The sequence below is a fragment of the Zingiber officinale genome, chromosome 1B (genome assembly GCF_018446385.1).
Source record: "Zingiber officinale cultivar Zhangliang chromosome 1B, Zo_v1.1, whole genome shotgun sequence".
Classification (NCBI taxonomy): Eukaryota; Viridiplantae; Streptophyta; class Magnoliopsida; order Zingiberales; family Zingiberaceae; genus Zingiber; species Zingiber officinale.
In genome coordinates, this window is record NC_055986.1 from 1,603,147 (window position 1) to 1,617,167 (window position 14,021).

A 14,021-nucleotide genomic window follows, 5' to 3' on the forward strand; every position below is an offset into this window, starting at 1 on the left:
CTACATATGCTATGTATTATATTGCTTTGTTCTGTTCAGGACTGCTGATAATTGAAAGTATAGTTCATCAGTAAAACAAATTAAAATTTAGCTAATAAATTAAAATGGAAAGTATAGTTCCATTTGGGTACAAAGCGTTGTTCATCTTTTTAATCTCATTGGGTGGAAATGCAGAACTTTAATTAATGATCTTCTATCTTTTTGAAGTCTTTCATATGGGTTGTAGCCACCCTGCAAACGACCAAAACAAAAGAACCAGATCAGTCTTAATTTGTGATGCAAACAATTTCAAACAAGTTGAACTTTTGATGGGAGTCACGAAGTACTGTGCTTAATTACAATATTGTCAGGGTTACAATAACTGCTAAATTAAGAATCTGACTAGCGATCCTAATCCAAAAACAAAATGTGAGTCGTAGTCAATTCTTTACACTGATAAAGTTAATAAAAACTAACAAGTTAAATTTACTAATTCTGTAAAATGGTAAGTTATTTGATGGTTCTAGTGGCCTAGTGCATAGAAAAAGTGGCCACACATGCAATCTCATTGTTAGGTTGTCATCTGGCACTTGAGCAGCAGTTAGTTTGATACTTGACGGAAATTAAGAAGTCTGACAGATACAGTGCATATTATTATTGGTAGATACTTAAATGGATGTAAAATCATAATGGTATTTTTTTTTCAATAGAATAGTTATACATTTATTATTCATTGGTATCGCCTCTTTACTCAATACTTTGTTTCAAGAAATTAAATTGCATAAAGAAAATACTTGTTTTATTCTGTACTTCTGCCATAACAAATTTTAATTTATGAATCAAATGATCTGTTGAGAACCTGAGAGATGTGATAACGAGACAGTGATTCATATTTAAAAGCTATGTCATGTTTAACTACGAGATACACTAAACTATAAATTTTCGAATTTAAAGTGTTGGATTTTTTAATCCTAAATTTTTTTGTTAATTAATCTGCAAATCAGATTATTTTCTTTAGCACCCTTATTTTTTAGTGCAATAGATATAGCAAAGTGCAATTATTGAAACGGTTAGATTATATAATTTTATTAGACTTATTTATTTATTTATAGTCTTAGGATAATTTAATCTTTTACCTTTTCAATTTAGGGTTTAGGTTTATAAGATTTTATACTTTTTTATTTCTAAATTTTTGGGATTCATCAAATCAAGACAACTATTTTTTCTTTGACGTCAATTTCTACATGGTATCAGAACCTTCATCTTTATATTTTTTTTGATAATTTGATTGAAGAACTTTTAATTCGATCTACAGTTTTCACGGAAAAGACCCCTCCATAAATTTTTTTGGCACAATTGTGCAATTTTGATTGGGTTTCTTTTGTTTTCACAATACTTGATTTTGTTTGGTGTTCGGTTATTCGTTCTATCATCATGAGTGGTCGTACAGAAGATTTGCTTCAATCGATTAATGTCCGACTGGATAGAAAAAATTATTCATATTGGAGATGTGTTATAAAAAAAATTCTTGCGAGGAAAATATGTCAGGATATGTTTCAAGTGTGTGAGTTTAACTTACGAACATCAATACTGATGATTCTATAAAGTCATTGGATGTTGGGAGACCGATAATGCGAAGATTATTATGTGGATCAATAATTTTGTTTCACACTCCATTGGTACTCAGTTGGACAAGTACGAGACAGTAAGAGGTTTGGGATTATCTGACACGATTATACATGCAATCTAACTTTGTTAAAAATATCAATTAGAAGTAGATATCTGCATACTGCGATAGCAAGATATGGGCATCCAAGATTTTGATTATGCCATGTCAGAACTATGAGACTAGTTAGCACTCACAGAATCCTTAGAATTGCGAGCATTCCTAGCTTATGTCACTTATAGAGAAGAACATCTGGTCCAATTCTTGATGCCCTTCTGATGACTTTGAAGGATTGCGTGGAATAATTTTACATCGTAGTCCTCTCCTTTCTGTTGATTCAGTAGTACATGAATTCTAGCTGAGGGGATTCATCTTAAGTCTCATGTTGATAAGAGGACTATTGCACCATTTACGCCATCTATTTTTGCAACACCATAGTGGTCTATGCCGCATAATCAAAGTAGGTCGACTTTGAAGGTTTTTAGTGATGAGTGTACTTATTGTAAAGAAAAAAGACATGGTAAGTCTCAGTGTCTATTATTGTTAAACAAAGGTAAACTACCGCAGCAACAAAAACGACCACAACAATAGCAATATCAACAACAACGACCTCAACAATCACCATTGCTATATCAGAATGCTTCATGGAAATCTAGTAATCAACCACAACAGTTGTCAAATGGACTATCTCAGTCTAGTAATATAGTGGATGTCTCCTTTTTAGATCCACATATACTTGAGCAATTTCAACAATTCTTTGCTTCACAGCCCTCTGTCATACCTACTTCTTCTCATATATGTTTGTCATCCTTTAGTACATCAAGTATATCTTTCTCTTTATGGATCTTAGATTCTGGAGCCTCTCATTATATGTCACCTAACTTATCATCTTTTATCTCCTTATCTTCTGATTCATCTTTATCAGTTATGACGACTGATGGTACTCCGATGTCATTATTAGGTGTTGGTAAGTTGATACATCTCCACTATCTTGACTTATCACGCAATTACAGCATTAGAAGGTTGCCTGAGTCATTATGTGACTTGCACAATCTGCAATCATTGATATTACAGAAATGTAATTTAGAAGAGTTGCCTAACAATATTGACAAGTTGATAAATCTATACTATCTCGACTTAGCTTACAATTACAATATTAGAAGATTGCCTGAGTCATTATGTGACATGTACAATATGCAGACATTGACATTATATGGTTGTGATAATTTAGAAAGCCTCCGGCATGGCATGATAAAGTTGATCAACTTGAGGAAACTTGATAGACTAGATAAGTTTATTGACAAGATAACAAAGATTGGGAAGCTTACTTCTCTTCAGAATTTGTCTGTTTTCAAAGTGTTAAAGGATAATGGACACAAACTTATTGAATTAAACGGTTTGAAACAACTTCGAGGAGGACTATGTATAACTAATCTTGAGAATGTGGAAAACAAAGACGAAACAAATATTGCTAGTTTGAATAGTAAAGAAGACCTCGATGAGTTGGAACTAGAATGGACATCTTTGCAAGAATTTGATTCAGATGTTAATTTGCACATCTCAGAGCAGGTGCTTGAAGGTCTCCAATCACATCACAATCTACAGAGTTTGACAATCAGAGGATATAATGGTGCTAGACCTCCCAATTGGCTACACGAACAAGTATATTCTAGATTGGAAACTCTCCAACTTCAAAATTGTAAAAACTGGAACGATTTAGTAGTTGTTAGGCAACTATCACAGATAAAGCACCTCTGCCTTGTGAGAATTCCAGTCCAGACCCAAAATTTACACAATTTGTTCAATCCAGAACACTGCAAGTTTTTCTCCCAACTAGAAGAATTGGTACTAGAGGGCATTATCATGTTGGAGGATCTCCCAAATCTTGGCCAACTTCCATGTCTCAAGTCTCTTAGCATTCAAAGTTTGCCGGGAGTGAAAATGATAGGCGATAGATTCTTTGCCACAACAGAAGAAGGCAGTTGTTTTCCAAGATTACATTCTCTCAGTTTTCATGAAATGCCAGCATGGGAAGAGTTCCATTTCTCCAATGATAGAAATCTATTTCCCTGCTTGGTTCTTTTGCATATTTCAAATTGCCAAAAGTTGCTGATGTTACCACGCCTTCCACCTTCAATAACATGCCTACAATTAAAGAACGTTGGGCTGGAAGATTGTCCAAGATTCTGGAAAGCAATTGATGAAGGTAGCAGCATAACTAATTCTGCATCTGTTACAGAGTTGTACATTTAGGAATGTCCAAATTTGACAAGTCTAGAACAAGGGTTACTACCACACCACCTACAACAGATTCATATACAGAAATGTGAACAATTGTTGTGGGTGTCAGTCAAAAGGTTAAAAGAACTCACCTCTTGACAGTCATTGTTAATAAAGGAGTGCCCGCCATCAATTACAAAACTATGCTTGCCTAATTGTGGAAATCTTTCCAAATCACTGCCTGGCTGCCTGCATAACTTGACCTCGTTGACTGTCTTGTTGATAAACAAATGCCCCAATCTAGTTTCTTTACCAATAGAACCATTGCTTAATTTGAATTATTTAATAATTGAGAATTGCAATGAGTTGAGATCAGTAGAAGCGCTACCAATAAAATCACTTTGCAACTTGAAGATTACAGGATGTCCCAAGCTTCTACTTTCTCTAGGAGAGGCAAAAACAGAGATTGCGATGGTTGACGTTAGAGATTGATGACACAACCCTCATAAAAAATTTATCAACATAACAGAGGTTGGGAAGCGTACTTCTTTTTAGAATTTATCTGCTTTCAAAATGTTAAAGGATAATTGATACAAACTTGCTGAATTAAACGGTTTGAAACAACTCCGAGAAAGACTTCATATAACTAATCTTGAGAATGTGGAGAAAAGAGATGAAGCAAATATTGCTAGTTTCAAGAGGAAAAAACACTTGGATGATTTGTATCGAATGGGCTGTTGGGCTAAGATGAAAATGTTCTATTACAAAAAATAATTTCCTATAATTCGAATATCTCTTGATATTTTACATATTAACATGAATTAACTTAATGGAACAAATAAAGAATTGAGATTACTTTGAAACGTGCTTTCAATCTTGCTTTAACACTCTAAACCTTCAAGCCTTCTATATAATAATATAGAATAATTATCTAGTTGGACTTTATCAAATCTTATGGTATTTAGAAAGACAATTTTTATTTATAAAAAAAAATATCTAGATAAAGATTTGAGAATTTCTTTTCATTAGAATCTTGTCATATGTACAATACACATGTAAATATTAATGTAATATATATATTTTATTTTCTCCTATAATTATGATAAATTATAATTCATATAATTTATACGAATATAACCCAACCCATTAAAGGGACCTGATTAGATCCGGTTAAATTAAGCTCTAATAAATTAATTTTGACCTAGTCAACTCTTAACTAGTCAGAATAATTTATTAATCTCATTTTATTCCACTAAAAAAATTAAAATTGCACTCTTAATCAATTGAAGATACTAAAGCTTATAATCAATAAACATATCCTTTGATTAATCAATCTAACTTGGACATCTTTGTAAGAATTTGATTTAGACGTTAATTTGTACATCTTAGAACACGTGATTGAAGGTCTCCAGATGCATCACAACCTACACAGGCTACAATCAAAAGATACAATGGTGCTAGACCTGTCAATTGGTTACATGAACAAATATATTCTAGATTGGAAGCTCTCAAACTTGAAAATTGTAAAAGGTGGAACGATCTATCAGTTATTGAGGAGCTATCACAATTAAAGTCTCTCTACCTTATGAGAATTCCAATCCAGACCCATAATTTATACAAATTGCTTGATCCAAAGGTCTGCAGGTTCTTCACCCAACTAGAAGATTTGTTATTAGAAGGCATTAGCATGTTGGAGGATCTCCCAAATCTTGGACAACTTCTATGCCTCAAGTATCTTGACATTCTAACTTTGTCGGGAGTGAAAATGATAGGTAATAAATTCTTTGGGAACAAGGCAGTTGCTTTCCAAGGCTACGTGCTCTCTGTTTGAATGAGATGCCAGCATGGGCAGAGTTCTATTGCTCTGATGATAGAAATCTATTTTCCTGCTTGGAGGGTCTTGAGATTTCAAATTATAAAAGGTTGCGGATGTTACCTCCCCTTCTTCCTTCAATACATGGCTAGCACACCATCTAAAGACCTTTTGTATACATTGTAGCAACTGTTGTGGGTGCCATTTACAGAAGTTGCTTCCCATTCAAAATATCAAACTATGACCATTCACCAACAGATACCTAACCTTTTGAATTGACAAAAATACATATGATACTTTAGCAATTATCAAAGGACACACTAATTTATCCAGTCTTCCTATCCAGTCTTCCTATTCCATCCTCTTGCTAACCGCATACAATCTCAACCTCTCTCTCCCTCCCTCTCTCTCTCTCTCCGCTCGTGGAAAGCAAATCTCAACATCACGTTGGATCTAATATGAATTCATATTAGGGCATAGAAGAAAACAAGATTTATTTTTTTTTTCAAAATTACTGGACCACCACTAGAGAGCCGAAAATAATAATGGACAGTATATTTGGACTCATTGCAACCTCAGAAATCCACAGGAACTGAAATAAATGCAATCTGAGTTTTCTAAATCAATCAATTAGTTTTGATCGAAATTTACTGATGGACTTAGATAGGTCCGATTGGACTCATTTTATGTCCTATGAATTTCTGAAGTTACAAGGAGTCCAATGGTGTCCACCATTGTTTATTTAAACTTCTCCGGAGGTGCTAAAATGTTATTGAAAAAATTAGCTCTAAATCCTATATTGGCCCTAATACGAATATATCAAGGTCGTTGGGTCTAATATGAGCTCAATGTTGGCTTAATATGGTGGCAAAAAGGCGAATACGCTCGCCCCCAGCGCTCCCGCCAATCCGTCCCAAGGTCAACACGGAGGAGGTAAATCGCGGACGGCTACTAGCCTTTGGAATAGTGATTAACACATAAGGGAGACTTTTACCTCGGTTTTACCGAGATTCGAACCACAGACCTTATAGTTGCAACACCTCATACACTAGCCACTAGACCCATCCGAGGGTTCCAATGTTCGCTTAATATGAACTTATATCATGACCAAGAAGAAAAGAAAATTTATTTTTTTGAAAACCACTGGATCATCACTAGATAGCCGAAAATAATAATGGAGAGCATATTGAGACTCCTTGCAATATTAGAAATCCACAAAATATGAAATAAGTACAATCTAAGCTCTTTAAGTCGATCAGTGAGTTTCGATTCAAATCCACCGATGAACGTAGACAGGTCCGATTGGATTCATTTTAAATCATGTAGATTTCTGAGACTGCAAGGAGTCCAATAGTATCCTCTATTACTTATTTCAATTCTCCAAAGTTGTTAAATATTATTGAAAGAATCGGATCTAAATCCCATATTGGATATGATAAGAATCAAAGACATACGTTAGACTTTAGATTATATGAACCCATATCAAGCTCAGTTTCAATCTAATCCTAACATGCATCTGACATCTCTATATCTACATGTAAGATTCCTCTAAATCCGTCTGTTAATATAACGAATTTACATTTTGAAATAGGAGTAACTGGTGTTCTTTCCCTTTCCAATGTGAACATTTGACTTTATTAAATATAATACGGCAGAGGTACATGGAAAAGAGGGATGAATACCTGTTCCACCTCACTCATTGATTAATTTACTCCAATAATTATATCTTCCTACCCACTCCATGACCCCGGACTCCAATAATTTCTTTTCTTTTATTTTTTTTTAAAGAAAATGTTTATGAACTTCTTCATCCAAAGCTGTTATGAACCGTCCGATCAAAACTCAATCCATGCTGTAGATTAATAGCGGCCTAGATTAATACCAATCCGTGATTTAAAGTCAACGAATGATAGGATTCACAAAAATGAAGACTATATGCTTTGCTTTCCTCTCCATTCTTTTCTCGCGCTTTGTTTGTAAACTTCTCCTCTTTGTTTCCTAAGGAAGAAGGAAGCATCAAACAGCTAGAAATCATGATTGGGTTCGCGCTGACAGCCTTGGGATGGCTCGCGGAGAGCTTCATGGTTGCCTTGGCCGGAAAGGCCGTCGATCGCGCTGTTCAACAGTTTGGTGAGCAGCATGGAGTTGAAGATGACCTAAAGAAGCTGAGGGATTCTCTCGCCAACGGCAGGCTGAAAATCAGCACCATCGAGAACTTGTGGCTAAAAGATGAGGTCCTGCAGCAGAGATTGAACGAGTTGCTGATAGGCCTCAAGGATGCTGCTTACGATGCTGATGACTTATTTGATGAATTCCAATACAGAATTCTGAAACAGCAGATCGAGCAACAAGGAGATGAGGCTGGTAACCGAGCATCGTCTTCCTCCTACTCCACTCCCCCTCCAGGCAAAAAGATAAAAACTTCATTATCTAGTTACGCCAGTGGCCTTTTCGGAAAAGGGGATGATGATGATAATAATAATGATGTGCAGAGAATGAGGGAAATAAAGGGTAGGCTAGATGACAACTCAGTTGCTCTTGAGAAAATTTACAGTTCGCTAGGCACAGAAGATGATAGAGGAAAGAAACAATTGGTGTCCTCAGAGAGCCGGCAAACGAGCTCCTTTTCGATCGAACCTCAATTGTTTGGCAGAGATAAAGAGCTGCAACAACTCAAGGATTTGCTGTTGAAATCAGAAGTTGCATCTAAATTTGGCCAAAGTGGAGTCTCTGTTTTATCTATTACTGGTATTGGAGGGATTGGGAAGACCACTCTGGCTCAGGAAGTCTTCCACGACAATACCGTGGAAGAATACTTTAAACTCAGAATTTGGGTCTGTGTTTCTGAAAATTTCAGCACAGAGAGATTGACCAGAGAGATTATAGAGTATACAACCAAGGAGAAGTGTAATGTCCCGAACTTCGCTGCTCTTCAAGTGGTTCTCAAGGAGAAGATCACTCAAGAGAGATTTCTTCTGGTATTGGACGATGTGTGGAACGAGGAAAGGCACAAATGGGAGAGCCTTTGTGCACCATTGAGGTTTGGAAAACCTGGTAGCAAGATATTAGTGACAACTCGCTCTAGGAGTATTGCTGGCATGGTTGGTGATGCGGATCCGATTCATCTGGATCGTATGGAGGAGAAGAGCTTCTGGGAATTTTTCAAGAAATGTGCATTTGGTTCTTCAAATAGTGATATTCATTATCCTCATTTAGAAGCCATGGCGAAGAAGATGACTTACAAGTTAAAGGGACTGCCGCTTGCAGCAAAGACTCTAGGAGGGTTGATGAGCACGAAGTTGGATGAGCAACACTGGAAAAGCATTTTAGATAGTAAAATATGGCAACTTCCCCAAGAAGAAAATGGGATTATGCCAGCGCTACAACTGAGCTATCAATATCTTCCTCCTCATCTTAAACAATGCTTTGCATCGTGCTCCTTGTTTCCTAAAGACTATGAGTTTTCTGAATCTGAGTTGATCAGTCTTTGGATAGCAGAAGGATTCATAGTGCCTCAAGGAAGTATCAGAATGGAGGAGTTAGGAAGCAACTACTTTCATGAGTTAGTTAACAGGTCTTTCTTTCAAAAGTCAACAACCAGATTGTGGAAGCAAGGAAGCCAAAGCAACTACTTTCATGAGTTAGTTTACAGGCGGTCATTCTTTCAAAAGTTAGGAACAACAACCGATAGTAGGGGTCGGGTTTTCATTCAAAGTTCAACCGATGAAAAATTTGTAATGCATGACCTCATACATGATCTTGCAGAACTCATATCTATGAGCGAGTCTTACCGGGTTGAGAAAGGCAAGTCCCATGCAATTCCTAGCACTATTCGTCATCTTTCAATGTACAAAAAGGAAGAAGGTATGCAGACAAGAGGTTTAACAGAATTCTCTCATTACAATAAATTACGAACGCTAATATTGTCATCAAGATACACTCGTGAGAGTTTTATTTTTGATTGTGGTGTTTGGGAAAAATTTAAAAAGATTCGTGTTCTTGGCTTGAGGGATTGTGCTCTCAGAGAGCTGCCTGATAGTATTGGTACGTTGATACATCTCCGCTATCTTGACTTATCTTGCAATCGTAAAATTAGAAGGTTACCTGAGTCATTATGCGACTTGTACAATCTACAAACATTGATATTGCAGGGATGTTTTAACTTAGAAAGCCTCCCACGTGGCATGATGAAGTTGATCAACTTGAGGAAACTTGATGGAGTAAATCATTTTATTCTCAATATAATAGAGGTTGGGAAGCTTACTTCTCTTCAAAATTTGCCTACTTTCAAAGTGCTAAAGGATAATGGATACAAACTTGTTGAATTAAACGGGTTGAAACAGCTTCGAGGAGAACTTTGTATAACTAATCTTGAGAATGTGAAGAACAAAGACGAAGCAAGCATTGCTAGTTTGAACAGAAAAGAACATCTCAATCAGTTGAAGCTAGAATGGACATTTTCACAAGAATCCGGTTCAGAAGTTAATTTGCAAATCTCAGAGCAGGTTCTTGAAGGTCTCCAGCCGCATCACAACCTACAATGGTTGACAATCAGAGGATACAATGGTGCTAGACCTCCCAATTGGCTACACGAACAAGTATATTCTAGATTGGACACTCTCCAACTTCAAAATTGTAAAAACTGGAACGATCTATTAGTTATTGGGCAACTATCACAGTTAAAGCACCTCTGCCTTGTGAGAATTCCAGTCCATACCCAAAATTTACACAATTTGTTCAATCCAAAACACTGCAAGTTTTTCTCCCAACTAGAAGAATTGGTACTAGAGGGCATTACCATGTTGGAGGATCTCCCAAATCTTGGACAACTTCCATCTCTCAAGTCTCTTGACATTCGGAGTTTAACGGGAGTGAAGATGATAGACGATAAATTCTTTGCTGCAACGAAAGAAGGTAGTTGTTTTCCTAAATTACATACTCTCCGTTTCAATAACATGTCTGCATGGGAAGAGTTCTATTGTTCCGACGATAGAAATCTATTTCCTTGTTTGGATCTTTTGAATATTTCAAATTGCCAAAAGCTACTGATGTTACCTCGCCTTCCTCCTTCAATAACATGCCTGCAATTAAATAATGTTGGGCTGGAAGATTGTCCAAGATTCTGGAAAGCAATTGATGAAGATAGCAGCATAACTAATTCTGCATCTGTTACAGAGTTGTTCATTCAGGAATGTCCAAAATTGGAAATTCTAGAACAAGGGTTGCTAGCACACCATCTACAGCAGATTTATATACATAAATGTGAACAATTGTTGTGGATGCCAGTCAAAAGGTTGAAAGAACTCACCTCTTTATGGTCATTGTCAATAACAGAGTGCCCGAAGCTCATGAGCATGACACAAGATGAGTGCATTGATTTCCAACTCCCGCCATTAATTACAGAACTATGTTTGTATGATTGTGGAAATCTTTCCATTTCACTGCCTGGCTGTCTGCATAACCTGACCTCCTTGAGTGTCTTGATTATAGGCAAATGTCCCGCTCTAATTTCTTTACCAATAAAACCATTGCTTAATTTGAATTATTTAAGAATCGAGAATTGCAATGAGTTGAGATCAGTAGAAGTACTTCTAATAAAATCCCTCAGGGACTTGGATGTTACAGGATGTCCCATGCTTCAACTTTCTCAAAGAGAGGCACAAACAGAGAAATTGTTATTGCGGAAGTTAGTGATTGATGACACAGCGTTTATGCAACAATCTCCCATAAAAAATTCACTATCTGTAGAAATTCTTAGCATCTCATCCTCTTGTGAAGCGGTGATGTTTGAGGGGGAAGATCAGGAGTCATTGCAAAGCTTGACGTCTCTCTATCAATTAAGTTTCTCTAATTGCAAGAATCTACAATTCCTGCCAACAAAGTTGTACACCCTTACGTCCCTTCAGGTTTTGCAGATACATAATTGCCCACAAATTCAGTCTTTGCCAGAGAAGGGGTTACCTCCTGCCCTCATAAATCTAGTCTTTCATGGTTGCCATCTGGCACTGGAGCAGCAATTGGTAATACACTTGGAGGAAATTAAGAAGTCTGGTCGATACGATGGAATAACTTACGGGTAGATACTTAAGCCATGGAGACCCACTCTCTTCCATTATACCATTAGATGAGAATGTTAGCTAGTGTGGAGGTAAAATCACAATATTGTATGTTTTTCCAGTAGAATAGTTATATATTTATTATTCATTGGTATCGCCTCTTTGCACAATACTTCGTTTCAAGAAATTAGATTGCATAAAGAAAATACTTGTTTTTTTCTTACATTTTGCCTTAAAAATTTGTTAATTTACGATTTAAATGTCTTGCTTAAGAGATGCCATATAGAGACAGTGATCCATATTTAAAAGCTAGAAGGAGGTTGATCTTTCAGTATTTGACAAATAAAAACACACACATATACTTACACTTATGTTATTTCTACTATTAAAGTAGTCAAATCTTCCTGCAAGCAAACAGACATGTAACACGTGGGATCAAATTAAATATTCTAATTAATAGGTCATTTTGTGAAAAAACATAGCTTTAGGTTTAGTTGTTGTTTTATGTATTAATTAGCCGTTAATAGCCTCCATTGTTTACTTTATACTCAATGCTACTGAAGATGCTATCTTAACAAAGTTCCTACAAGTGTACCTTTTTTTTCTTTTATTGTGAATATATTGCTTTGAGGAAAATGTTTGAAGTAAATACTTAGTGGAACATTAGCATATGCAGACCAACATCTTGAAACGTACAAAGTGATAGCTATTATTGTTACTGTATTTTTTTTTTTTTCAATTAGCTTTCTATATATCACCGTGCATGTCTTTATACTCTTAGCTCGTAACAATATCCATGGAACCTGGATATATTCAGCGACATATTGAACAGGAACAACTCACAAAAGAGTTCCTGACGCTTTTGGAAGAGGACAATGGGGGCGGAGGAGGAGGAGGACGAGATTCGAGGGGCATGGAGGCTAAAAGGGAAGCAAAGGGTCGACTCTGATAATTGAAAGTATCTCGACATCCTTATTCTGTTCTTTTAACTAGTCGTTTTGTTCAGGACTGCTGATAATTGAAAGTATAGTTCATCAGTCAAGCAAATTAAAATGTAACAACTTGATATATTTTGTCTCAGTTTCAGTTTTTTGTCATGCCATGCACAATGTCAATTGTCAAACATTATGTTTTTAGGTTTTCTTCAGAAAATAAGGGCACAATTTTTAAGTCTTTCATATTGGTTGTATCCACCCTGTAGACAACCAAAACAAAAGAACCAGATCAGTCTTTGTGATGCAAACAATTTTCTAAAGCATAGAACTTCACTGAATAATAAAATGGGAGTCTAGACATGTATGATCCAATAAAGAACTGTAGAGATTTGGTAGTATTGCTATATCGACTAGAATTTAAGCATGTTCAAAAATTTTGCACAGTATGCCAGCAATAATTGACACTGAAGCCTATAAGTTGAACTTTTGCTGGGAGTCTCAATGAACAGAGCATCAAATATGACCTAGAGCCTCTACCATGTGGGCATAAAATCTTCAGCAATGATTTGGTCAGAAAGTATGCTTAATTACAATGTCATGGTTACAATAACTGCTAAACCAAGAATATGCATAGTGACATCGTAATCTAAAAAGGATTCTACTTTTTATACAGTTCATAGTCGATAGAGGGAAAAAAATGGGGTCTGCCCATAGCAAGCATATACTTGTAACTAGTAAGATAGAAAAGCAATTTTGGATGAGACAAATCAGGTTTAACAGAACAAACAAAAGAAGACAAGACAATGTGAGTTTCTATCGGTTGAAAGATCTACAATTTAATTATTCTATTAATGTTCTCACAATGTCTATGATTGGAGCAGAAGTTAGATAATCTAGGAATGAAATTTATGCAAATATGACATGGGCACTCGCATAAATTTGACATGGGCACTCACGTTGTTCCATAGAGTAAAATCTTCAAAACTTTTGTGATATCATCATCACCATGGTTGTCGTGTCCTCGATAAAAATAGTTAAGGTGGTGATTTATTATATAAAACAGTCCATAAAAACATTTACTTACATGTTTGAAGAATGTTGTAGTAAAGTAAAATGCCATGAACTTGTACAAATCATTTACTTGCGAACATTTTGAAACTTGAGGTACTTCAATGTGACTGGCTTCCCCTTAAATTTCAGCATATATGAAGCATAACTATTGAACATACATGCAGTGAAAGCAGTATAGCTGCAAAATCTACAGATTAACACAAAAAGTAGATAGCATAGAAAAACTTACAACAAGAAAACATTGGTACTTCACCTTTCGATTATCAGGTGATAAACTGAGA

The 14,021-nt window shown here is 35.9% G+C and overlaps 2 protein-coding genes across 5 annotated transcripts; both read left to right on the forward strand.

Annotated features, from left to right (window-relative positions):
- The first annotated feature begins 2,572 nt into the window (after positions 1 to 2,572).
- On the forward strand, positions 2,573 to 3,898 carry LOC121992805 (putative disease resistance protein RGA1). The gene has a single exon (XM_042547389.1). The coding sequence runs from the start codon at positions 2,573 to 2,575 to the stop codon at positions 3,896 to 3,898; it is 1,326 nt and encodes a 441-aa protein (XP_042403323.1).
- Positions 3,899 to 7,589: 3,691 nt separating this feature from the next.
- On the forward strand, positions 7,590 to 12,914 carry LOC122046336 (disease resistance protein RGA2-like). Of its 4 annotated transcripts, none has more exons than XM_042607004.1 (2): positions 7,590 to 9,722; positions 9,830 to 9,972. In XM_042607004.1, the coding sequence occupies exons 1-2, from the start codon at positions 7,712 to 7,714 to the stop codon at positions 9,838 to 9,840; spliced, it is 2,022 nt and encodes a 673-aa protein (XP_042462938.1). In that variant the 5' UTR covers positions 7,590 to 7,711; the 3' UTR covers positions 9,841 to 9,972. The 4 variants fall into 4 exon arrangements, with proteins under 4 accessions (XP_042462938.1, XP_042462931.1, XP_042462923.1 ...); XM_042606997.1 differs by adding an exon at positions 12,516 to 12,914 and having other exon boundaries at positions 7,591 to 11,826; XM_042606989.1 differs by adding an exon at positions 12,552 to 12,914 and having other exon boundaries at positions 7,591 to 11,826.
- The last annotated feature ends 1,107 nt before the right edge of the window (positions 12,915 to 14,021 follow it).

Coding starts and splice junctions, on each gene's coding strand:
- LOC121992805 (XM_042547389.1), top strand. CDS start 2,573: ATGACGACTGATGGTACTCCGATGTCATTATTAGGTGTTGGTAAGTTG.
- LOC122046336 (XM_042606997.1), top strand. CDS start 7,712: ATGATTGGGTTCGCGCTGACAGCCTTGGGATGGCTCGCGGAGAGCTTC.